General features: G+C 46.0%; 1 protein-coding gene across 2 annotated transcripts in view; it reads right to left on the bottom strand.

Moving 5' to 3' along the window:
• WWC1 (WW and C2 domain containing 1) overlaps positions 1 to 27,323 on the bottom strand; it is a 66,805-nt gene extending 39,482 nt beyond the window's left edge. The window contains exon 1 of one of the 2 annotated variants that reach the window (XM_015641916.1): positions 27,030 to 27,323. In XM_015641916.1, the coding sequence (XP_015497402.1) occupies positions 27,030 to 27,148 (119 nt within the window). In that variant the 5' untranslated portion in view covers positions 27,149 to 27,323. The remainder of the gene's footprint in view (positions 1 to 27,029) is intronic. The other variant, XM_015641917.3, reaches the window with a different exon arrangement.
• Positions 27,324 to 27,559: the final 236 nt, after the last annotated feature.

Genomic DNA, 27,559 nt, shown 5'->3' with positions numbered 1-27,559 from the left:
AGTTACTAGGGCTCAGAAACAGACAATTATTTCACTTTCGGGACTGATATTTTCAGCGTAGCTCACAAGGAGCACCCATCACCAAGCACAGACTAATGCCCCCCTTCCTGGCTGCCCAAAGCTTCCAACTATCCCATTTGTACAGTGGAGAAATCTGCCATTCAACTAGCAAACAGAATAATAATTAATTTTATAACTAAGAGTGTAATTCCACTTGTTATAGACAAAACAGCTATTTCCCCAAGTAACTGCAGCTTCATAACCATATCACTTTCTTTTCTAAGCTCCTCTCCCTAGCTGTTGTGGGAAAAATAGGCACAAATCAAAGTAGCAATGGTTCAATTAGATGAAAGACATGTAATATGTTGTGTAGCAAGACTTTGAATACAGCATAAAAAGAAAAAAGGTATTATTTCCTTGTTTTAAGATATGATTTTAGGGGTTGTTATGAAGACTAAAATAAACCAATTTTCCAGAAGGGATCCAGTGTTTCCTCGAGCATACTCACAATGACGGATTAAAGAGCAAAGGGAGAAGCTTCTTTCTCACAGCAGGAAATGATTTAGTTAGTGCATTACTGCTGCATAAAACAGGACTGTTCCTCTGCATGTGGGAAGTTAAAGCTAGGACACATCTGCAGGACCATTCCTTTGAAACATCTCCTTTTCAATTCACAAAGCTTCCTAGCTGCCTTGAAAAAAAAAATCTCATCAGCTCAGTCAAACCACATTATCACACAATAGGTGCTCCCTGCAGCTGGACTCAAAGCAGCAGTGCACAAAAATGGACCCCTCTCACCACTGTGCCTGTAACTGAGGAAGGAGAAACCTACAAAATGGTTTGTGCATTCCTTACCCTCCTTCCTTAGGGAAACCTTCAGATGCATTCACCCAGCTTTCACATGAAAGCAATGCACCCAAAAGTTCAGAAAATCCTGATCTATGACTTCTGATCTCCAGTCACAAAGAGGGAACCAAGGAGCTAAACTTAAGGTCTGTACATATAGCACTTTTTCTGAAATCCAAACTGGCCTAGTTAAACACTTAAGATGACACTTTGGGACAAGAGTTGGTTTGTATCTTCCAGCTGTGCTCCCTTTGCTCTGACACCCAGCAGACATCAGTTAGACCTGAACTACTCCTCAAGTGCTTCATCTGCTCCTAAGCTGGAGGCTGAGCTTGGTGTAGGAGCTCTACAAGAGAAACTAGCCTAAGCTAGAGAAGATACTTGTAAATCACAGCCTAACTCTGGCCTTCTAGCTCACCCAGAACTAACCCATATGTTCATCTCATAGGAACTCACCTGTTTCTCACATTCATCATACCTGTGACTGCCATTCCCCCATAGGTATGTTTAAAGTGGAGTCATTATTAGGAATAATTAGTATTTTGAAAAAGACATACCAACCTACACTTATCCATTTCCATGACATTTTCTTAGCTTCCAGTATGTAATTTTTACATTTCATTTCATTCAAGAAATTCAAATTTACTTGAACAAGTGCAATTCCTCATTAGGACACATGGAAAACAGGTACCCACAGCAACCACCACACACAGCAGGTCAAGGTTGCTGTTTCAGAAACTAATCCTGGTAACAGAGGTTGAAGAACAGCATCACCCAACTTCCTAATCTGAGGAGCATCTGACACTCTTCAGGCAGAGGCAGGACTGAAAAGTAAAGCCACTGCTCACACCACAGCCACAGTGAACATTCCGAGACACTTCCATCTTTGCAAAAAGTTTGCCCACAGTAGCTCAACTATTTGTACAGCAAATAATGTCCAAATCCCACTCCTACAGCAGGAAATAGAAAGTTAGCTTCCTACCTCTATTTTCTAAGTCACATTATTTTAAAATGAGAAGGGTTTCTGTATTTCTTATTTTTGATCACCTTCAGTTTCTATCACAGATAAAACTGGAAGCCAATTCTATCATGTGCAAACAGTATTAAATGGAAACTTGCTCATCTTCGATTCAGAAAGCCTTTCTGTATTCTTGAACTCCACTGTTGTCAATCAAAAACCTCATTACATGGGAAACTGAAGGCAAATAATCCTTGTATAACCAGTTTTTGATTGACAGAAGGTTTGTTAAACACGGCTGTACAGAGGTTCCTGGCGGGAGCTGGAGATGGGTGACCTGCGCCACTTGCAAATCTGGAGGTAATACTACAATGGTAACAGAAATCAATGCTGAACTTCCTAAAGCAGGAAATGTTATTTTTGTAATTACTGCATTTTGGTATCAGTTGGGGGCCCACAGCAGTAGACCACGAGCAGCTGCTGGTGAGGCTCACAGCCATGAGGACGTAAGTGCATGTAGGTGGATGCGCACATAGCAAACACTGCCTGGGTCACCAAGAGGAGAAGGTTTATAAACCAAGAGCTCAGTGCCAAGCTTCTCCACCGTGCATAAACCCACCTAATCCCTGTGTTTGCAGGGCTCCTCAGACCCCCATACAAAGTAAAGCCATTTAAACAGGAGAGCCTTATTTTAATCAGTTCAGGACAGATCACATGGCCTTGTATGAAATCCTTCATGACTCTAGAGGCGAGAGGACAGAGCAGGGGATTTCCTGCGGTTTGCTGTACCCACAGCAGCAGCTCACTGCACCAGGAACAGAGGCAGCACCGGGACCATCATGTCAGCTCCTCTTACAGCTCCAGCATGAGCCACCAAACCCTGACAAACACCCTACCAGCCCTGCTGAGCTCTCCCCTTCCCTCCTGAACTCACAGGTACACAGCAACAGTGTGAGGCAGACAAGCCTCGTGGGCAAGAAGTCAAGCCAGGTGACACAATTATGAGTTGTGGCAGATACTTCCACTCATACCATTTCTCTTACAAAACCAGCCTTTCAACCCAGCATTTTGCAGAAGCAGCTTGGAGTCAGATTTTATTTTCAATGGCTTCTATTTACTTTTTTGATTTTATTTTTTTTAACACAGCATTTCTTCATTTCTTGTTTGAATAAAACTCACTGCTCATTATGTGCCAGGATATGCTACACAGACCAGGACAGAGAATGAGCTAAAGGCATCTCAGTTCCAGCTGTGACATCGGGGTTGCTGTGCACACAGAGTTTTGAGGAACTCAAACTTCCAGCAGAGCTGCTACTGGAACTCAGAAGGCTGCTGCAAGAATCACTGCCAGGAGGCTCCACACGATGACATACAAGCTTCTTTGTTTTTAATGAGGTCATCTCATTCTCAAGACAGACGATGATTATTTTTAAACTTCAGCACAGAAAAACGTATCACTTTGCTGTAGTCCTAGAAAATTTGTCTGCAATCTCCTCCTCACAAAAGCCTTTAAAAATAGACACCTACGCATTTATTACTCAACTTGGTGATCCAGCCCTCAAACACACCAGGGCCATTTGTCACTATAGGAACTATTTTCCCTGAGAGCATCTTCTCTCACTGCCTTTGGAGGAGGACTGCCTTTGGAGGCTGCAGGTGTGGCAGTGAATGTTTTATATCTTGCTGGCAAAGCTTTTCCCAGCCCATCTCCACACACCTGTGGCAGGCTGAAAAGCTCCCTTGGATTCCCATTCCAACAGCACTTTAGGGAGCAGGGATGGGAACAGCTCATCCCCAACAGCCAGCAGCCTCAGCAGTGACACAGCTCCAGGCCAAGTGACACCTCAGTGGCACCAAAACCTCACCAGCTGCAGGGGAGTTGAGGGGGAGACCTCTACACCCAGAGGAGCAGAAAGGCCCAATTCAGGACCACCATCAGCAGAGGGGAACCATGAACACGAATGTCCTTGCCAGGTAACAAGGGGAAGCTTTTAAGAAGTGATCAGAGATTTGAGAATTCTCTTAACTATACTCGAAGGAGTCTAACGAGATCAAATACAACATTTCAAGGTTTTGGAAGGCAGACATTGTGCCAAAACCCACACAAAGGTCCAGTCCCCCTAAACTTCTGGTTACCTCAAGAGCATGTAATTTCAGTGACTGCCAGTGTGTGCTCCTGGTCTTGCTGTGATAAAGGATAACTGGGAACAGAATTACACTCTTACAGTAAAATGGGGTCAGCTCTGAGAAAAAAAGCATATTAGAAGCTGTTAGTGTAAACTAAACAAATCTGCTTAAACTACAACATATATATTACCAAGAGAAATGGCTTAAAATAAACAACACATCTCCTCAAGCAACTCGAACTGCAGAGCTGTTTGCTTTTCAGAAGTGGTTGCCTTCACTGCTGTGGTTATTGAGCATCTTCTCAGCCTTCTGAAGACCTCTTTTACCTTGTACTTCCTCCTGGCCCCCAATGCTTGATGCATTGGGCCACCTCTAGGATAAGCAAGTCCAACATCTATCCTCAGAACTTGTTTTCCAAGCTATCATAATTTTACACATTTTTACTGACTCTCAAGAACTCAGTGATATTTTCTGGCCAGGCCATGAGGGTAAGCTCTGCACCTCGTTAAGGTGATCTTGAGTTGTGTGTAATCTGCCAGTTAGACCCTCTACTGCTTTCACATGAGCAGGTAACATCTGAATTCTCCTTTTATACAGAAATTAGTCACATATTGCCCAAGTAGATTCTCCACAAAAGATCAGGAGACACCAAAGACACCTGAAAGTCAAGCACCAGCAGGTATTCTGAACACAAATGCATTTATACATGTCTATTAGTCAAATAGATTCACAGAAGCATTAATCAATATAATACATGGTTTATGACCCCACCAGGAACCAAAAAGTATGTCTAGAATACCAGTACAGTCTGCTGCTTGCTTGTTCTATCCACTTCTGAAAAGGCCTGCATGCTCACAAGCTCTGCTTTGCACACACTGGCAGTCAGTTTTTCTGTGTTATGTCATTTCAGGGCAGATCACTTACCTCTGGAAGCAAAGAACAACTAAGCTATTTGCAAGGAGAAGGCTATCAAAAACCACTTGCAGATTTTAGATCATTCCCAGGGATTAACAAACCGGTTCTTCGAGCAGGAGGTCAGTCATACCTTCTTAATCACTCAAATGCAAAAATTCCTGGGATAGTTCAAGGTTAAAAAGTCAGGAAATGGGAGATGAGGCTTCTCACAACATTAACTTGCCTGCCAGCCTTTATATCCTGCATGCTTTCCTGAACCAATTAAGCAGAAAAGATATAAAAGTGTAAGGTACAACTTGATGAGAACAGTACAACACTACTGAATTAAAAGCATGCAAGAATTGGAATTTAACCATGCAAGTAATTCAAACATCTTTAATTTTAAATAGCTGAAATTGGTTTTTAAGTTTGCTTTCAGTTCCTCTAGGATGAAAAGCAGCCTTGCTACAAGCACAGCCTGAGTAGATTAACTAAGTCAGCTTTCTCTTCACTTGGAAATTCAACTGTTCTTGAATAAAGGCACTGGTCACATCAGAGTATGGGGTAAATTGCCTACCAAGCATCCAGAGTAGTCAGACTAGCTCCCTGACATATTTGGGAGATTATGAACTGGAAGGCTCTGTCTCTGCTCTTACAGCCTGCATTCCTGCTTCCCTGAAAGGCTGCCTAGTGTGGGTGGCAGCAGTTTATATTGGCAAGATGCCTCAAGATAAGGAGGTGTATAAGACAAACTCCCCCCACAATACAGCTCCTAGAGCAGAGAACCAATGGCTACTGTCAGAAAAAGATAAATATTTGAGATCTCAGCATGGAAGCAAGTATGAAATAATTGCCTTACCTCAGCATTCAGAAACAAGTGCAGTGCAGTGAGCTGACCATCCAGGCAGGGATGATGGGGAAGAGATTTGGGGTTCACTCCACAACTGGGCTTCATCAGACACTGAATTTACACTTCATGTACAGTGATTACAAACCTGAATTCTTTCAGAAGAAAAGCATGCTGCTGTACTTCTCTACAGCATGTTCTGTGAACAGCAAATGCCTCCTGCAACCTGCCTTCTGTCAGCCCCTGTGCCCTTTATTCACATGACATTTGAAGTGGGAAATACATCCCTAGGGTGGTGGCATCACTGGACTCATCTAATCTCCCCAGTGTAGAAAACAAGCACTGCTAGTATGAAAACCTATTAGGAAAGTACAAGGGAAGCACAGGAGTTTGTTTCACATGCACATGGTTTGCATGCTGCTCCCTGGTTTGCCTCGTGCTAGCACTGGGCTAACTGCTCATCCATACAGCAGCTTTGGTAGGGCTGCCTGCTTGCTATTTTTGCATTATGAATGTTCTGACTTAGTTATAGAGCTACCTGATGGTCCCAATCCCCAACAGCAACATTAGCAGACTCTCTGGTCTGCCCCCCTTGCAGAACACAGCCTAGGCAAGCAACAGGGCATCACAAAAGCATCTTTTCTGCTCCTTGCCCTAAGTCAGATCAGCTGCAGCCACTCAGCTCTTGTGCAGTGCTTAGTTCTGAAACCATTACTGCAGGCTCTGATCTGACATCAGCCCGACACCTTGGACATCTGGCCAGATGGAGCAGAACCTTGTCACACAGAGGAAACTACCAAGCCACATGAACCCCCAAGGGGACTCGGGGCACTCAGAGGCCTCCTCCAATGCCATCGTAAAGTCAGCAGCACCCAGTATGAACAGGAGTATTTCTGGCTGCCTGCAAGAATCAGAGAAGATGCCTGGTCAAGATGATGTCAGAGCAGTGGAGAACACAGGAGAAGAAAAATCCTTTTGCTTGCAAAGTAGCTGTGAATTCAAGATGCAGAATACTCACTCAAGCGTAAGCATAGCCTTGCAGATTGCAATCCATGCCATTTCTTCAAGAGTGGCAAACCAAAACTATTTCAACAGATTCAGACTTGTGAGTTAGCACTGAGGACAGCATTTGGAAATGAAAGCATGGCAACTCACTTCTGATCCAAAAAGGAGAAAGCCTTTTGCACAGCCCTCAGCTCATAAATGCAGCACTGCTGAAACACAGAAGCACTTAGAATTCTTTATGAGAATGAAGAATGAGTTTTACGATCTACTACTGTTGCTGTAAGTGTTGAGACAATGTGTTCTCAGATCCTGAAAAGCCATACCGTATAAAAATGAACAGAAATGTCAGAATAAGAACACATTTCCAGAACAACTTCGTGGAGAGTAAAGCTTTAGGAGATGTAGGGTTAGAAGGTGAGAGTATAAAATTAATAGGTTTTAATTAATAAAAAGATACTAATCTTTTTCATCCAAATTAAGAAAGCCTTGATTTACCAGGTAGTTAAGCCACAAAAAAAACCAACATGCCAAACTGTGTTTATAGGCAGAACTGTACAAAGCACTAAACATAGCTCAGTACTTCACACATTGAAGGGAGTCGATAAAAATCAACAACTATTGAAGGCTGTTCACGCATCTGAGGACAGCAAAAGTGAGATCTGCATCACCAAGTGAGTTTGATTGATTTACTCTCACAAACATCGTTTATTTTTAATGATCCACTATGAATATATTTTGCCAACAGATCAAATTTGTGTTAACATGGAAGTTCTAATGCCACTTGCTCTCTTTCATTCCCCTTTCCCATCTATCTTGGGTAGTTTAAAGCCCACTTAACAGTCCTGCCAGCTCAGAAATGGCACAAGCCAGGTCAGGATTTGGTTTTTCAGTTATTCCTTAGTTCAAAACACACAACATTTCTTTCCACTAAGCAGAGACTCAGCATACATATCACTTTATCACTGCTGCTCACACTTCATGCTTCAGGTATGTGTCAGAGACACACCTTACATAGTCTCATTATTAATATTTAGCTTCTATTCTACTTCAGTTTATGACCAAGAGCACAGGAACCTCTTTCCTTCCAAAGGAACAATCAATCCTCCCTTTTCCAGTGTACCCTGGCGAAGCTGGCTAAACCCACAAATTGTTTGTGTCTTTTTGCTGTCTCTTTATTCCCACTTCTCCCATACATATGCAACAGGTCTGTACCTCAGTCAAGCTCCTGGCTTGCCTGACAGCAGAGACACCAGTGGCATTACCACCATCCTAGCTGTTCTATGATAAAAAATGAAGGAGGTGAATCCCAACAAACAGGTTGCATTTCATCCCAGCTTTACAAGCCAGATAACCACAAAGAAAAAGGCCAGAGATGCCAGATTGATCTTAAGTATTGTGGCAAACAAAAACTGAAGGCCTGGCATGAAGTTCAGAGCAATGCAGAAGCTGGCCAGCAAGGCCACCAGCTTTGACAGAAAATATGTGTTCACACCATCCTGTGCTTGGTTCAGAAGCAGGCTCTGGACATGCAGCAAATTCTCTGTAATCTCACTAGATGTAGCACATGCCAGCCCATACCAACCCTGACAACTCTGCCACTCAACATGACCACATCCTTTTTCCACAGGAGCACCCAAGGTGGTGGCATGACTACTCATGTCACTCCTCAGCAAGCTGCTTCAGCTCCTTCAGCAGGGAAACAAGTCTTCATGAACTACAGCAACAGGAGTGCCCCCGTCAGCAGGGGCAAGTTCCACCTTCCTTGGGCTGAGGCTGCTCCATTCCACAGGACCTAAAAACAAATGTCCCAGCCCAAGGTCATTAGTGCACATCCAAATTCCTAGATCCTGTAAAACTGAAAAAAAATCTGAACTTGTTAAGTGAGATAAGGTTTTATGCAAATGTTCTAAGCTAAGTATTTACAAAGGAATTATTGAAGACATCAGTACATGCCTGAATTCCTCCAACTAAAAGACACAGTACACAAGGGTATATTCCTATAGCCATGGAAAAAGACAGGTTTTATTCTATCCTTGTCAAGAGGAAAAAAATCCCACCACAAACCAATGAATTTTAAGTATCTGCTTCCAAAGCTGCAGTGCAGCCTCAGCAACAGAAGTGCCACAGTCAAGCTGTAACAATACTTAAGATTTCTTCAGGAATGCAGCATTTTTCATTTTACAGCACATATTCATAGTAGTAAGTGTTGATTACTTTTTTGCACTGCAAGGGTTGCTTTATCTGTACAATGTCACTTTCCTGGGACACGCTTCAGGATTAGAAGCACCCAAAAAACATCTTCAAAAAGGATCAATTTCTAGGAGATGCAGTTATTTAACCTGAATTAGCATGTGACTGTACATGTGCTAGTACAGGGGAGAGAGGGGAATTGTGCTGGATCCACAGCACAAAGATATCAGCAACTGAGCCATGCTAAGGGTTTTTGTGGCTGTAAAAGGCATCTCTCCCACCTCTCCCTACACAGCTTTTCCTTGCTCCTCTTCCCAGACCAGCAGCTCTGCATCCTCCAAGCCCTCCCACAAACTGCTCCTGTTCAGCAACAGAGCAGAACAGCAGCCAGACCGCTCTGACCAGGGCATTCCCAGCTGGGTTACGGGGACTCGGCTGTCGATGGAGTACAGGGACAGAGGAGTGTCAGGAAAAGAAGCAGCACTGGGGAAATCCACAACCCCCCTTGGTGGCTGGGAGGAGCTGCCTGGCTGCTCACCAGATTTCTGGGCACCAAACTCACAGGTAAGTTTCACCTGCCACAGAATCATAATTAAACCTGCTCCCCTCAAGTGGCCCATCTTCTCCAGCTGCCAGAGCTCGCCTTGCTTCTGCCTCCAGGCTCATTATTACTTAGAGATGCATAGAAAGAGTCACCTGCAGAAGCCGATCCCACACGCCTGAGCCCAGAGCAGCCCTCGGCGGGCCGGCCGGGCTGTGGGAAGGCCCGGAGCCGTGGCTGTCGGCCCGGCCGGCCGGGCTGTGGGAAGGCCTGGAGCCGTGGCTGTCGGCCCGGCCGGCCGGGCGCTGTGCGCGGAGGAAGGCGCTCCCTCACTGCACCTTTTCATCTCGATAAGGATTTTCAAGGTCGTGTTCTCCTCCCCGGCCTCAGTGAAATGCCAAGCACGCAGCGGCGGTGCCCGGTGCTGCTCCCACCCTCGGGTGTCCCGGACACCGGCACAAGCTGCGGCATTCCCCTGGGCAGCGCAGCCCAGCCTTCCCCCGCCGGCCCCGCTCCGCTCCCGGCCGGCAGCGCCTCTGTGCCCGTGCTGCAGGCCTGGGACAGCTCTGCAGGCAGCCTTGTGTGCCCCGCCATTAACACTCCCGAGTTCAATATTGCAAATAAAACGGGCTTCCAGTCTGGGCCAATGCCTACCACTGGGGCTGCAGTGGTAGCTCAGGCTGTGCACACTGAAGCACTTGGCTGCACCATCTGCTGAGCCTGTCTTCAAGGGCACTGCATGGGGACTGCCTTGGGGACAGCCCCTGTCCTCAGAGCAGCGGCCAAACCAGCCCAGCATCAGCAGCCAAGGGGAAAAACGAGCTGCTGCCAGCCCAGGGCTCAGGGACGGGCAGAGGTGGTGGCACTGGGCCTGGGAAGCCCTTCTCCTCCGGGCACAGGGGATGCAGCCCCCTCTCCTGTGCCCAGCAGTCATCACTACATGGATACAAGCAGCTTAAGGACCTGCGTGCACTCCCTACACCACACGGGATTTTTTAGGGAGCTACTGGAGAATCATACATGCTGCCAGCTTACAAAGCCAGCTAATTATACAATCTGTTAAGCATGTATGCGCACACAACAGTGCTTTGAGTCATTAGAGGACGGGATTTATACTTCACTGCACGCATCTTGCTCTTTGTCAGTGCGTGCCTGGATACAGCCAAAACGAACACAAGTATCTGGAATGTCTGCAGCTCGCAGGCCAGCGCATCTGAATACAAAGCTGAGCCCTGCGAGGCTCAGGCTGGCTGCTGTGACCCTCAGTTGCCCACAGCGCTTCCCCAAAGATGGTTAAAATCCTTACTCCCTTTCTGATCACTGAGCATCTGGAAGCAGACTGCAGCAGGTTTAAGCTATATTCTGAAGCTGTAAGAGGGATGTTAGGGATGGCAGCAGTGCAGGTGATGGGTTGTGAGGACAAAGAGCTCGACGTGGGAGCCCACAGTGGGGCTGTACTGGGTTTAATCCTGGCAGTAGGGTTGGAGCCATCGTGGTTCCTATGGCAGCAGCCGCTCCTCAAGGGCCGAGCCCAGGCCAGATGGAGATCCCTGTCCTAGGTGTTTGCCAGACAGAGAATGCTGCAGCACACCAGAGATGTCTGTTCCCTTCAGTCATCTCCTGTTCATTTCCTGGTGCCCAGTTATGATCTGGAAGGCAGCAGCTCTCCCCAGAGCACCCCAGGTGAAGTGACAGCAGCCCCAGGTCTGCGGCTCAGACCAGAGCTCCCTTCCACACTGCACATGGCCAAATCATCCAGGTGCTTTCTGTGCAAAAACTGACAGCAATAGCTATGCTTTTCAAGGATTATAAGATGTTTCTGGAAAGTTTTGAATTTCTGCTGAGGATTTCAATTCAGCTTCCCAAATGTCTAAATACCCAGTATAACATGCCGATGAACTCTTAACTGGCTTCCTCCACATAGCATGGCTACATCCTATGGACAGCCCTATCCTAAGCAATTACATACCTACAGCTTTATGCTATACTTTCAAAAGGATGTCTTTGGCACTGAATTTTCCATTTATACCATCTATGTATTGCCATATTGCCTATTATTTAATGTGAACTCCAAAATGGGATTTTAAGCATTTGGTGCATAACGCACAGAATATTATTTTGAGGCTTTGTAACAAGTCAAGCCAAACCACCTCCGTTTTCACATGTTTTTCTTCCCTGCAAGTTGAGGGAAGCAGCAGAAGGCACAAATCCATAAGAGCTTCAGCTTTGTCTTGGAAAATACAAGTTGGTCAAAATAACCTCTTAAAATCTAGTAGAGACCACACAAACCCAGCACAGTAGAAAATCACATTTCTTTGTGTTGTGCCATATCATACCCCAGCCCCTGCTCATCTGTAACAAGGTATTTTCTTTCTCTCAGTTTTCAGTGAAGAGGATGTAAGCAGGAAAAGAAGATGGTGAGCTACATCTATGCTCGCCTCACAAAAATAAGTCCTCTTTGTAAAGCAACCTAGCAAACACGTTGCAGGATCTATAGGTGCTTAAAGGCACAAGACATTTAATTCCTGAGATTTTCTTGTGAGGCCTGGAATACCCCAGGCTGCTAGTACCTTCCCCTGAAATTCAGAAAGCAAGGTTCTGAAAAACAAGCTACTTCAAAGCCAGTCTTCTCTACGCATAATCCAAATTTTTTATAGTTCACATTGTTAGAAAGACATTCCTGTTCAGCTTACCTCAGTTGTGCTTTCCCTTCTTCCATCCAAATAAAAAAGGAAAAAGCTGAGAGGTTTTTTTTCAGACAGTGTAAAGTAGTATTTCTTGCCAAGATCCCTCAGTAACACTTTTTCTCCATCACTATCAGGTTTTGTAGCCTTTATATACGCCAAGGGATAAGAAGCAGCTGAATGAGTCAGTCTCCCTCAGTCAAAACCAGAATTTGTTGCAAGACATTTGAGGTAAAACTAACGCAGCTGGGGAGATGGAAAGTGTTATTTGAACACCCACTCCTCTGTGGGTACAGAAAACGAGGAATTCAGGAGTACAGCCTGCACACACCATGTGTGCTGCTCTCCAGGCAAACCACACCAGGCACTGTGCAAATCATCAGTTGCTTGATCTGGCCTCAGCTGAAGCTTGTTTATAGCTCACTGAAGCTGCTCGAATACAACCATCACTGTTGCTCAAGGCAATTACCTAAAATATCTCAGCTATTCATTTTCATCCTTATGTCAAAACTGTGTTTAATGGATCTGACACTGTGCCTTACAGTACCGTATACCTGCTATTAAGCAAGCCACTGTGAGAACTTACAGGTTTGAAATTTGCTGCTTAACTCACTACTGCTTCACCATCAGCACCTGAATGAAATGCAACTCCCATGCCATTTTTTTTTTCAGTGAACAGTTGCATTGTGTTGCTCTTTTTATTTATTTCTACCCAAATGCTGATCTACACCACCAGTGCAGAATTCACAACCTGCATATTAACTTACTCCCACCAACTCAGCTAAATAAATCATTATCTACAGTTCAGCTCACCTGCAAAGATCAAGCTGAAATTCTCTGACAAACAAAGTACTTCTGCTGCCCTTGTCTAGTAACTTTAATCTAATCTACAGACTGATCCAGAGAGCCAACTTGCTATCAAGTTCCAAAATCAGTGATGAATCTGCAGAACTATTAAAAACACAGACCTCACGGGCAGAGGAGAAAACACTCCTGCTTTCCAATAATAATGTCCTTTTTTCAATGTCCTTCTAATAATTGCCAAATCAATGGCATAAACAGATGCTTCTACTGTTCCAAAGCAGTGAAGACAAAGGGCGGTGATACTGCAGAAACCGCAGTGGTCAGGATGAATGAAATACAACATTGAAATTCTAGCAGCACTTCAGAGAAATTATTGAGTGTTTTGCTAGGCTCCCAAGCAACCACACACTGAGCAAGGCCAACAAGCAGGTAAAATGGTGCCTCCAGTTCTGCATGCAGAAGGTACAGGGAGGACATCCAGAAAGCAGCACATACCTTTTCAGGTGTCACCTTCACCGTGTCGCAGCAGATGGAATTACAGCCCACGGCGCAGCACTGAGAAAGCATCAATCTGATATTTAAGCTGTCTGCTTTGAAAGACAAACTACAAGTGACACAGCTGCCTGGCTGAACCCACACTCACCACCCGTGGTGCCAGGCAAGCACAGCACAACTGCACTGACAGCAGCTCAGGAGTGAGCCGTGACTTCCAGGGGAACCATGCTTGGCAGGAAGGTCACTCCCACCTCAACTTGTCACTGCTGCCAGACAGTCCTTGGGCTGTTCCAGCTTACTGCAGCAGCAGAAACTGTGCCCAAAAAGAGAAGGAGCAGTTTTCTGCATGCCAGCAAAATCAGTGAGGAGTCAGATGGGCACCTGGCCTAAAGGAATGGCCACCACCCACAGCAGGATGGCTCAGTCACTCCTCAGCTTGCTCCAGCCCTGCCAGTGGGGCTTGTGCCAGACCCACAGCCAGAACCAACCTCTAGGGCAAAGACTTACTTCTTCCACCAGCAGAACTGCAAGTGGTTACAATACTGTAAGCAATGGTACACTGCACCCCTCTGAGATTGATCCAGAGGCAACCACTTACAGTTACTAAAACAGGAGGGAATTAAATTCACTCCCATCCAACCTCTACCTGTACAGCACTCTTTTAAAATATGGGATTTGTTAATAACTTTACCTCTTCTAGCTTTCCTCATCAACACATAATAAAAAATACTGGCATAAAACCAGCTCATACATCTGGTCACGGTAATCAGAAACACCACACCTCACCAGCCATTCCCCTGTGTGCATCTGAACTGCTTGATGGGTGAAGTGCCCACCCTATAAAGCCAAGAACTCACCAGCTCAGGACTCAGCTTAAGGAGAACTGGGTTTGTTCAGCTCAATTTTGTGCTTCTTATAGAACTACACCAATTCACATTCTTCAAGTACTCAGTGCTGCATCCTCACAGCCTTATACCACCAGCCACCAGCTTAGACATGCTGCTGCTCTGACATGGAAGATGATACAAATTCTCAGTGCTCATTGTAAAAGCAACAGCTTTTCACAGTTACCTGGAAACATCATTTCAAGCCAGCTGAAGCACAGCTTTGTACAGCAGAGCCCCCAGGCACGGAAGGGACAGTGTCTCTGCCACATGCCCCCTGATCACAGCACAAGACAGCAGCAGGGGATCCAGGGCTCTTCTCTGATCACCAAGGACCAGAAACTACCTGTGACTGAATGAGAAAAACAAGTAAACAGGACTAAAAGGGCAATTTGCTACACCTGTGCCAGCCAGAAAAATGCATATATAGTCCTTAGTGAGTTGAGTGCACTGCTCTGTCTTCTTGTTCTGCTCAATCAAAGCATCCCACAGCTGGGCTGTTACAGAACGGGAGCAGGGAAACTAAATCAGACAACACAACTTTCAAAGAGGGAATAACCTCAGTGGTGAAGAAAGAACATGAGAACTCTGCTGGCTTCTCCCACCTAGCATCGATGTACTTTATATTCTCCCAACACAAAACTATGCAAAAAGGATAAAGAGCTCATAAAGCCACAAAAAGAAGCAATTCCAAAATGCACCATCAGGAACACCAAGAGAGTGCAGTAAGAAATATTTTGTGATGGTCCTGATACAAGAATAAACCACAGCTTTCCCAAAGGGTATACAGGGAATTTACCTAGATGGAACCGACCAGGCTTAGCCCCAGTTTTAAGAACTGAGAAGAGCTCTGGTTCATTGGTGATTGCTCACAGCATCACACAAACACCAGCCACCACAGAGCCACACGGCCACCACTGCTGCACGAGCACAGCAGCTGGTGGCTGCACAGGGACACGGGGCTGCCACGTCCAGCTGGGACAGGACGTGAGGAAGGTGAGGGCAGGCACAGAGCTCAGAATCACACAAATCCCAGCCTCATCACGGTGGTGTCAGAGGCACAGGCTGAGCTCTGTTTTCTCGGCAGGATGCCTGGCACTCGCTGTGCCATTTCAGAGTATCACTCAGTGCGATGGCTGATGGGCAAGATGAGCCAGCTGCATCACCTCACCCTAGCCAGGAACGGGCACTGCCACTGAGCACTATGGGCTGCAACTCCAGCTGCGGCAGCAGTAACTCCACAGCAGCATTTTCCCCTGTTCAGGATGTTAGAAAGAATGTACTTTGTCTACAATACTTAAAGACTTTTGAAAACCTAAATCATCGGCAACACTGTATTCATATCAATCTCTTAGTGAAGAGCTGAGGCTACATCCTTTAAAGGCAATTCATTTCCACTTGCACAAAGCTACTTATTTAAGATAGCTGCACTCCGAACAGTTACTAGTTCAACTCTTTGCTTACCTGTGGGATATGAAAGTTTAGATAAAGGTATTTGACATTAAAATCAGTTGAGAAAAACATCCTAACAAGTTCCTAAGCCTATTTGCTTTTCTTAGCATGATAGGCTTTACAATATTTCTTGCAATTCTCTGCTTCATGCTTTGTTCAAAACTTCCTGATTATACTAATAAAATAATGCCCAAAGCACACCAAAAATCTTTTAATAGAGTCAAAATTGATGCATTGAATCTATTACACCACCCAGCCTTTCCCCTCCACTGGAAAAGCATTAGAGCCTTTGGACATCTCATTTCAACAAGAAGGTTATTTAGTTCTTGAGTTTGGAGTAAAGTATTTAATCGCCAAAGGATTTGCAAATTACACATGAATATGCATGTAGCACTTCTCACCATGACATAAATCCTATTGTATATTTATGAATGGATTGCTTTGCCTCCAGCTTCTACATGTATATAAACACAGGTTTTAATCTTCAATTCCTTCCTCCCTCCCTTCTTTTTAAGAAGTTGCTTAAACGAATTTGCATTTTTTGAATCTATTACCTACAGTGTATTTCTTGCTTTTTTTTAGAAAAAAAAAAAAACAAAAAAAACCAAAACTCCATGAACCTCCTTCTCCCATTAGGCAAAGTGCTTATTTATGAAAGGCTTTAAAGACCCTGTAAATGTGGTCATAAGAGAAATAAGTAACAGTTTTATATGGTTTGGGAGAGAAAAAGTTGAGGCAACAATCACTGGAGAAAGGAGTGCACCAGAGCTGGGACACAAAGGTATAAAATGACAGGTCAACAGCTTGCCTTTGACTGCAAAGCCACTAGCTGGGGGGGACTAAACCCTCCATAAATACAGAGAGTGCAACATAAATAATAAAACTGTTGTTGTGAAATCCCTAATTCATACTGACATAACCTCATTATTCCCTACACCTCTGAACAGGCATCTAGGCTGGTCAAAAAGCAGCTGCACCAAAGCAGCATTCCAGCCTGCCTTCAACAAAAACAGGTAAGAGGCAGTACTGTCATTCAGAGTTGTTGCCACACAGCTGTCCATCTACTCCAGACAAGTAATTCAAACAATAAAGCCTTTAAAGAGCATTGTTAAAATTATTAAACTTGGGTTATTTCACTGCAAATCTGTTCTGCATTAAATCTGACTGTGAAGGAGCACTTACCAACATGTCACACTCTATCAGAAGCAAGTGCCACAAGCAAACTTCCAAGCAGAAGGTTTATGGGTATGAATACCACTTGGGCTGCTCTCATTTTTGTTACTACACACAGCAAAACCCCAGCACTCAGGAGCTAACTGCACCAAATCCACCTTCTCTCAAGGACCTGGTGCCACTTGGCTCTGGTCAGGACACTGGAGCAGGCTCCAGGCCCATCTTGGTGTCTGGGGTGGTGGCAGCAGCCACACAGACATGATGGGACATGGTCTGACACGAGACCAAATCCTCCCAGCCCCACACAGGCAGGTCCAAAGCAGGCTGTGAACTGTGCTCCTCCACTCACCCAGGGATCTCTTCCTGATGGGAAGGAAGAACCACCACAGCACCTGACCCAAACCCCACGGTGACCACACGGGAAAGGAGCCCCAGCACAGCCAAGATACTGAAGATGCAACCCAACTTGTAGAGCTACCATCCAAAACTGCAGGAGCCTCCGTCTGGGAAGCAGATAGGAAAGAAACCAGGAAGCACTCTGGGGTATTAACAACAGACTACTGGACAAACAGAGAATAAAGATGAGAAAATTCAACACAGAACATTTGCTTTAGGGATAAGAGTGTCATTTACAAAAGATGTGTGAAAACAAGCCTGAGTGGAAGACTGTGTGACCAGTTCAGTTGCAAATTTGTCTTTGCAAACTAAGATTTTTAGCCATGCAACCCTTTTGCAAATGACCACACCAGGCTCCTGCCATGCACCTCTCCCCTGCCATCCACCCAATCTTCTCCTGAAAAGGAATCTTAAAAAGGAAGTGATGAATACTGCCCAGTGAATATAAGAGAAGCAACTGAGATGTGCTTTAAGAAGTATTCACATTCAGGTTCTGCTTACATTGGCATCAGCCAGATGAAGGCAGATACCTTCTAAACTGAATTATTAGTAAGCCAGTTGTATGAGAAACTCACCATGGCTGCCACACAGCAGTCAATTAGTAATTAACAGATGACAATGTATCTACCTTTACTCAGAATTATAGACCACCAGAGCTGAGTTTTCATATCCAAATTTAAAAAGAAAAACAGAAAAGTTAAGAAGTCCAAGATATCTTACAAAACTTCAGTGCCACAGAAAACCATGGGACATGGCAGAAGCCATGACATTTTAATCTGTATGTGGAGGGAAGTGAAATAAGACAGAATAAGACTCACTGAGGGCTGCAAAGAGATCTCTTTGCCAGACAAATCTGCCCATGTCTAGAATAATGGAAAACTTTTTAGAGCTAGCTGTTAAACAGCCTAAAGCCTTCTATGTATGTGTCCATTTAAGAATTGAACAGTCCCATCAAGGCCATAACTTGTGTTAACTCTGATGATTAGACCTTGTGGTGTGACATAAGGAAAGACAAATAGCAAACCTGGCTTACTGCCTTGCTGGCTGACAAGCTATTTAGGTTAGCTAGAAGTGGAGACAACTTCAAGGAATTTCACAAAAATCTAAACAAGTGAGTCAACTGACAGCTGAAATGGAGAGAGACCAGATGTTGAGAAATGTTGAATAATATACTGAATGGGAGAATTTAACCTCCTTATTCTCTGCAAGGTTAACACACTACTAATCAAATACACCTGAGCATCACCACATCCATGCTCCAGCAAAAAATCCTGTTCAAAGTGATGATTTAATTGCAAGTTTAAACCATGCCAAAACTCTAGAATACCAAATGTTATTAATGCTAAGAATATTTATTTAAAAAAAAAAAAAAACAAAACCACAATTCAATATGAAAAGCTCACCTGGAATTAGATACAGTAGAGGTCATCAGGATTTAGGTAAGTCTTACTATTTTTTGGAAAAATACCCAGCACCACCCAAGACAGGCCACCAGCCTGAGGTACCTCAGAAAAACCTGGAAACCTCACAGAAACCTGGATAAGTCCCAGAGCCACATCACATGTGACAGCCAAATACTTTCCATTATCATCCCCACCCAAATCCCCTTTGAGATAATTTGGATAAGCAGCTCAAATACACACTCAATGTTTCAAACAGTCCAACAATGGAGCCAGTGTCCAGGATGAAGATGTCAGAAGATGACTCCTCCTCTTCACTCAGGGGCCAGGTGCTGTGGTGTGACAGGTTTCTGCTGCCCAGCCACAGTGCCAACCTGCCTGAGCCCTCTGTCCCGTGGGGTTGATGGAGCTGATGGCTGCATGGCCAAGGGGACAGCCTGGGCAGCCGTGCCACCAGTGGCTGCAGAGCCCCAGCTGGTTCATGACATCCAAAGCTGTGTCTAGCAAAATTAACCACCCAATTATGCACAGTACATTTTCACAGAGCCCTTCAGGGGTTACCCACATTTTCCTGTGCTGCTTGGAGGGTCCAGAAGGTTATTTTACCCACTGCTGTTCCTCTGCAGGCCATCCTCCCTGTGGGGTAGGGTTGTGAAGGATGAAATAGCAGAGAGCCCTCTCCTTGGCAGGGGACTGCCCTTGTTCTGAGTACAAGGCTACTAAGGCAGTTGAAAGTCACATATGAGAAATCTGCAAGCTGTTGCAGGGTCATTTAAGCAATAGTTTCACTTACATTTTGGTTCAAAGTAGCTGTGTGACCACCTTACATCTCAACTCAACAGAGCAGATATGAATGACTGCCTCTTGCAAATCAATACTGTTTATTGCGTGCTTTAAATCAATAAAGCTTTCCTCCGTGGAGTACATTCTTCTAAAATAGTAATTAGGCATTTGAGAAGAACCAAACAGTTTCACTAAACAATACCATTAGTCCTGAAACATCAGTTTGACATCTCAGCCAGAAAGCACTTTGTCAGAACTAATTAATCCCTACAGCACCTCCATGAATTGAGAAAGCAATTCATCTGTTTTTTAAATGTGTTGGGTACTTATGCTGCAGAACATCATGGCTGGGGTGGAACCCGTAAGTATCAGCATAAACTGAGAACAAACCAAGCCAGGAGAACCCATCCAAGAGCATGAAAAAAACAGAGAACACTGACAGCTGTAGGATTTGGCTTCTTTGCATCTTCCTGTTACACACCAAACCTCCTGTGACTATCTGGAGAGTCTTCCAGATGCCACTTCACAGAATGAGTGGCAGTGAAAAGCAGTTATTTTTCTGCAGGGAGCAGTTTTGCCCACTGTTTGTTCAGCCAATTATCTATGCATGTAGCTTTAAAGGGAGGAGGGAACAGTAACCTTAGGCTCTGTGAACAAGAACTGAGCTTAAACTGCTCAAATAAAGCCAAGTCCTCATTACCACAAGCAAAGCACGTAACCTTACTAAACAGGTCTCTAAATGGCAAGCAGCCAGCATGAACAGGTCTCTCCAAGGAAGTGGTCAATCTGCATAGCTCTCCTACAGGTTGCAGGCAGCAGCATTAGTCTACACACCTCCTCCTAACTCTGCCAAGCTGCTGCCACCACTCTTTATTGATTAATTATTCCAGCTAACACATGTCCTGCTGCTGCAGCACTCAAGGCCATCAGGTGCAGCCAGCCATGGCACAGGGAGACCGGCAAGGCTTTCCCAAGACAGCTGTATGGTCTGTCCCTCTCTCTGAGAAAGGCTTGAAGGTGTCCCATACGACACAAGTGATTGCCAAGCCCAGCCCAGGACATTTCCCTCCTGTCAGACGTGAGCTCAGCAGTGTCCGTGACGCGTGCAGGAACGCGCTCTGGGGCGGTGATGCTGCTCGGAATGCTGAGCACAGAGCAAGGACAGCCTTGGCAGCCTGCAGCCACCTCCAGGAGGACACAACAGGAATCTTTTCCTAACAGACTCCTCCAGCAACTGAGATTAGAGCCAGTCCCAAAAGCTGGAGTGGTGGGTCAGTGACAGGACCCCCCAAACCACCTTGCAAACATCACTTCTTTATGTACAAGTAATTTCATTAAACTCCTTTGGACAGAACTTCCCATGTTTCCCAATACATTTTCTGGCACAATCTAGAGGAATTTAAATCACATTCAGACATGGAAAATTTTGCTGCAAACTCATCTTTCAAAAACCATGCTAGCTATGAAGCTGCCCTGTGAAGAATATCTTTAGGAGATGCTCTGCCTCATTGTTGGTTTCACATGGGCTTCAGCAAGTGAAAATCCATTCTTCCTGTAAAACTTGATCAGAAATCATGGGGCAAAGCTAAGCACCTGGGAACACCTCCTCAGCTGGGCTGGCAGAGAGCCTGACCAGAAATTGGGGACAGTTTCACAAGTACATCCTCAGCAGCATTCCTGGGTTGCCAGCCCCTCTCCCACTCCTCCAAGCCTCCCAGTTCAGCCCCAGCTGTGCCACCACGAGTTTCTGCACAAGCATACACAGCCTGGATCAACTGCTCCTGTAAATGAACCCAGACAGCAAAATGGCATTTTTCAGCCAGACCAGCTTCTGGACCTCACTCCCTGCAATGATACAGAATTTTACCCTGGCAGAAGCAGCAGCTTAAGGTGCCACAAACAACAGCACCAAGCACCTGCCCCAGATGCCCAACACCACAGCTACCTCTCCCCTGTCATTCCACATCTTCTGGAATTTACTAGCCAATTTACTGCCATTCCACTGGATAGAGATCAAGATAACTATGCTGATATGAAAATATATGACCTACATAGGGAATGGAATCGTTGAGTCCGTTGCCAAGTAAGTTCCCAGTCAGTGGCAAGTTCTAACTTCATATGCTGACAGTTTTTGAAGCAAAATTAAAGGAGTGAACTTGTAAGCAAGATGACCTTGCCAGAGCAGAAGATAAAGCTCAACCTACATATTTCTAAACAATGTGATATACAGACATTTCTTCAAAAGCATTTCTGATCCTTTAAGACTCGGAATTCCCCAAGATGCATTAAAAAGCTGCTGAGCTGAACAAAGCCTCACATTTTTTTATATTTTTTTAATGTTCCATAGGGAAGCAAGATAAAATAGTGTTTTTTGTCATTCTAAAGTCACTGCCAGCATCCTCTGTCTCTACACACATGTGCATAGCACACCTTTAGTAGTGATGCCCTTGTTAAAAAGCATCACACCTGTTGTGTTCAGTTCCCTCCCCAGTGTGAGGTGAGCTTACACTACTGAGGATGCACACTGGTACTGAAGGCAGTCCCTGCAGTCTTCAGAACATTCAGGCTTGTCTGGAGTCCAGGGGGGAAAAAAAATCAACCCAAAACTCCCCCAAAATAATAAAGCCTGATCTTTTATAACTGGTGTGATGCATTTCAGCTCCAACCCACTTTTCCAATCTAGAGGTCCATCTTGAGCTAACTCATCTTGGAAGACACTTGATATTAAAAAATTAAAATAATTTCAAGTGTCACAATAATCTTACTTGCTATCCTTGTCTCCTCATGTATTAGCACCTACATAAAACTATTACCATGGAAAAAAGTGAGAACAGCACAAATCCTACACATTAGGACACCTGTTCCAAGAGGTGGCATTTGGATGACTTTGAAGACTGCATTTCTGTCACTCCCTTCTGTACTCGTGGAAAATGGTCATCAGCAGTTTCTATGGGCACACACTGAGCTGCCTGTTCCTTATAAAGCTGTCAGCTATTTTGGGGAATGCAAACAGGAGAAAGCAGCAGATTCACATATATGTGACAGGGTGCTTAGCTAGATATCAGCAAAGAAAGGCAACACCAGGCATCAAACTAGCAGCGTTCAGCTGCATGACCTATGCTGTTGGCACTGATGAAAGAGAATTTCTCTACCCTGGTTCTTCTATCTTGGAGAATCTTTCTCTCTTCTCCTTATGCTTACTGATTTTCATCTACAGAAGAGCACAACGCCTTTTGTTCCTGCTGCCTTTCATTGCCCTCCCTTCTTCCAGCCCTTTCATTTTGAAGGATTCTCACATTTAAGTTAGCTATAGCAGCTTTATTCCAGTCATTAAAGTTATCCTACATTAAGCAAGTAATCCTAGGAGTAGACAGTTATGTACGAATTTTCAGCAGAACTCTCACATTTTTCAATCTTTAATAAAGGCAGTTTGTGGACCAAGTGTGCAGAGCAGACTGGGGACAAAAAACAAAGATCAGAATAATGCAGAGGAGACAATACTCTGCAGTGTTTCTCATAAAGCCTAGAAGGGCATGGCTAGATGGTAGTGCTCTCCATATTATATGCCTGGCTTTTCTCTGCTAAAATTCTCAAGATCAGCAAAGCTGAATCTTTCTGAATCAATAGGTGGCCCTAACTATTTCAAACACACAAGATCTCACATGTGACACCACATGCACTGGCCCTCAACCTTGGTAAATCTCTTCACTGCTTTGGAGGCTCATACTGGAAAAACCTTCATGTGGAGTAGGAAGGGAATTTAGGCAGCAAACACAGAACCTGGGCTTTTACTTAATGAACAGCCTTTACATCCCAACCCTTTACAGCAACAAAAGCCTTCAAGAAATGATGTGCCATCAACTAAGCTACTGCTGCCTCCCAAAATTGAAAACATCTGATGCTGTTTAGCAATTTCACCAAATTTAAGCTACAATTGCTCCTATTTCAATAGCTTTCATTCTCAACAAGAGTCCAGTGATAGAAGTGAAATGAGAAGTTCAGTCAGCTCCATCTAAAATAACCCAGAAAAACCTGCTTACACCACCAGGCCAGTAGGAGAGTATACCATAAATATTCAAGAGTGGGACGGGTTATCAGGCATGGCCAAATTTTCAATGCATCCTGAAGCTTCTGTACTGAAAGACAAAGAGAAGTTAAAAAATGTATTCTCTTACGAGACAGTCTGAAGGAGAGCAGAAGTTCCCCTAAACCTGTTGTAAAGAGCCCAAGGACAGCACAGCACTGGAACAGAGATTCCCATCTCTAATCCTCACTTCTGATGAAAACTGAAATCTCACTCAGGGCACTCTGTTGCTCAAGTGCTGCTTGTGCTGATGCTTAAGAACAAGCAGCAGCTGGTGCTAAAGTTTTGAGACATCACTGGTATTTTCTGTCTGGCCACCAGCACAGCAGCTTCCAGAGCAATGCACCCTCTGTGTTAAGAAAGCAACCGAGACAGCTCCCTGACATGGTTTGCCAACTGGTATGTACTGGTACAGATCTGAAACGTTGTGCTTAGTTTTAAAACCAGGAATGACAAATTTTCTCCCCCAGCTCAATAAGGTTTGATCTCCTGTCACACTTTATTCAATTCCTGAATTATCTAATTTCCAACAGATCTACCAAAAAAGGCAGCTGTGTGAACTTCCTCTTACAAAAGGGAAAACACAGAAGGGTTTTGGTTTTTCCCCCCCACCTGCTCAGAAGAATTGCCTTAGAGCTCTTTAACCTGAAACTCCTGTAATGCAAAGTACCTTGATTCTTTTCCATTACACCATACCACAGGGACAGCAACAGCTAAATCATAAAATTCTTCAGGTGAAGAATTTAATCTCAGGTGACTTCCCAAAATGCTCCAACATCCACAGGTTTCTCAGGACCACCCTGAGTCTTAAAAGTTACAAGGTAAAAGTGCTTTGACATGCAGCTGCTTTAACCAGAGCATCACTTGGGCCAGCTCCACAGGACAGTGAGAAGCCACTGGGTACCAGGGACCTCCTCCTGGCAAAGTCTAACCCTCTCACCAACAGCCCATCAGCAGGACTGGAGTCATGTGTAAAACAAGAACTGGAAAAGCACCAGCCCAGCTTCTGATTTCACAGCCCAAGGCCAGCTGAGGTCCCACCTTTCACCCCTGCCTCCCCTTCCCTGCTGCAGACCCCTGTGTGCCCACAGTCAGATCTGCTTCCCTGGCAGCCAGCCTCAGCAGGACTGCAAGCCTGCTTATCACAAAACAGTGGGATGGCCCATGCCCTGAAGCTAGATGGTATCCCTGCTCATGTTTATTTCCACTAAAGTAAGCTAGAATGAAAGATTTAGGGAAGGTTTAAAAACCTGTGTTCTATCTTTCACTACCAGTTGCTACTCACTGATCAGGTTTACAAAGGTCCCCACTACCACTGGGTTCAGAGTGAGCCCTAACATACACATCTTCCTCCACATTCCTCAAACTTGCATTTCTACAGCCATGTTACCCAATATCTATTGCTTTTTGCTGGGTTACACACAGAATGTGTAAGCACAGCACACAGAGCAACGGAGCAAATTCACAAACCAATGTCTCAGCTGCAGCAATTTTAAATATGACTTGTAAAAGGCTAACTTTGCTAACACTTAAACTTTAAAATACAGTGATAAAGTTTAGTGCTCAGTGTGTAAATCCAAGTTCACTCCACTGTAGGGAGCAGGCATCTTCTCACCTGAGCTGATGAGAAATCCCCCATCAACTGGTTTTCACAGGGAGTGGTAATTACTTGGAAAACAAGAGTCTTTCCCGTATGGCAGAGGAGAATTACAGCTGATAAAAAGTCACAGTCCAGCAGATGATGGGTAAGTGTTGTGTCACATACCTATGTGTCACATTGTTCTACTGTGGACCACTAGACTCCTCAAACCCCTGCAGATTTTCAGGGGCAGTGTCCAATGCAAGTTGTTTCCTTGGTAGCACTACTGGAAGATGACTCAGATGCAAAGCTTGTCAGGGCCACGTGTATTCAGGTGTATTTCTATGTGCATAACAAGTGCCATGTGATAGGAGTTATCAGAATGTGTTTGATTATTCTCCTCTAGCAGTGGTGAGCAGGTAATGATTCTGCGACAGCTCAGTACACATGGTTAAATAAGGCACCCATTTAGTCATTTCTGTCATTCCTGAATCACTAACCAAGGACACACAGGAATTTTTATAAGCCTGCATTAGGCCTATTAGATTTCTCACTAGTCTTCATTCTCTGAACAAAATAAGGATGCCAGGAAAGCATTCCTGTTTAAGCTTCCATCGACTTTTATGAAGGTTAAAGAAAAAAACACCGTAGAACAACTCTGTTATTGGCCCTTCTCAACCACATTCCTAAAACTGAACCCCAAGATGAGTTCCAAAGCCCTGCCTGGCAGCAGGTTACATTTGTGTACAGTACACACAAGGATTATTCCTGGAATGCAGAACACTCCTTAAAATCTTGTAAAACTGGACAATCATTCACTTCCACGCTTAACAAAAAACCCATCTAAGTAAACGGAGCAAAGGCAAAGTCCTGACACCCCTCCAAGAATGGAAGCCCCTTCAAGGAACTGATCGCTGGAGCAAGGGGAAGAAAGGAACAGAAATTCAGAAATTGCACTTTCTGCCCTACCACAAGGAAAACGCTCACTGTCAGATAGGGAAGTGTGTGAAATTTATTAACGACAAACCGCATAGTTCAGATTGCTGGAATTTCCAACTCGCTAGGATGGATTTTTGAGTTCCTGTTTCTGGGAACTGTAGCTAAAAAAGCATTAAACGAGAAATTAAAAAACTTCTAATTCCAATGGTGATCCAGCAGCTGAGCTTCCTGCACGTCCAAGCTCCCGTGCTCTAGCTCACCATGACTGCCTCAAGCATGGAAGTACAACATGCTAGGACAGAGTGTCGCTTGGAAATGACCTCGGTCTTGAGCAGCACCCTGTTTTCTGTTTATCTTACTTTTCTAAGTGAGCGATGCAGGGAAAGAACTACTCAGGGCAAGCAGGAGCAAGGGGATACGGCAGGGAAGAAGGCGGCAAAGAGGGGCGATCAGAGACACACCCTGAAGTCGGTGACCTCCGCGATGGCCAAGCTCGGTAAGGCCGCGCAGCTGCCCGCAGAGGCGGGCCACGATGCCGGCCAGGGCCCGCCGACACCTCCCGGCCGCACTTTGTCCCTCCCCAGCACCGAGCCACCGCCGCTCCCCTGGCGTGCCCCGCAAGGGCTCCCAGCCCCGCAAGGGCCGCATGGCCGCGCCGATCGCAGCTGCGGCTCCGCAGCGCGGCTGGAGCCGGCCGAGGAGGGACCAGATCGGCAGCAACGCAACTCGCTGAGCGCCCTGCATCCCTCCCCTCCCGTGCAGCGGGGCAGGCGGCAGTGCCCGGCCAGGCCCGCAGGTAACGCCGCCACCGTGCCGCCCTGCCGTGCCGCGGAGCCCGAGCGGAGCCGGGGGACGGCAGCAGCAGGGACCGGCCGGGCTCCCGGGAGCCGCGCCGGGCTCTGCGCGCACACCGCGACCGCGGGGTCCCCGCCCGCCGCCGCCGCCCACCTGTCGCGGGGGTCCACCCAGCTAGTGGTGCGGCTGCCGTGGTCGATGTAATACACCTTCCCGTCGTAGTCCCGCGCCTCCTCCCAGCCCTCGGGCAGCGGCAGCTCCTTCCGCGGCATGGTCCGCACCGCCGGCCGCGCCGCCCCATGCACCGCCGCGCTGCGCTCCGGGGGCCGCGCCGGGGCTCCCCTCCCGCGGGCGGCGCGCAGCGGTGCGGGGGCCGCGCCGGCCCAGCCGCGCAGGGAGGCGCCGCCGCCGGGCAGCCTCACATGCCGGCCCCGCGGCGGGGGCGGGCCGGGGCGGTGCGGGAGGGCGGCGGCGAGCCCGCGGTCAGCGCTGGGCGCGGAGCCCCGGCCGCTCCGCCCGCTCACGCCTCCATTTCCTGCTCCGCCGGCGGCCGCACCGCGAGTCCCGCGGCGGCACCGCCCCCGGTGCGGCCACGCCCCCGGTCACGCCCCCAGACACACCCACACCAGGTCACGCCCCAGACACACCCGCACCCGGCCACGCCCTCGGGCACACCCACGGGC

Source organism: Parus major, chromosome 13, assembly GCF_001522545.3.
Source record: "Parus major isolate Abel chromosome 13, Parus_major1.1, whole genome shotgun sequence".
In the NCBI taxonomy this organism is placed as follows: Eukaryota; Metazoa; Chordata; class Aves; order Passeriformes; family Paridae; genus Parus; species Parus major.
The sequence above is the reverse complement of the archived record's forward strand: the minus strand, read 5'-3'. Positions and strand labels throughout refer to the sequence as shown.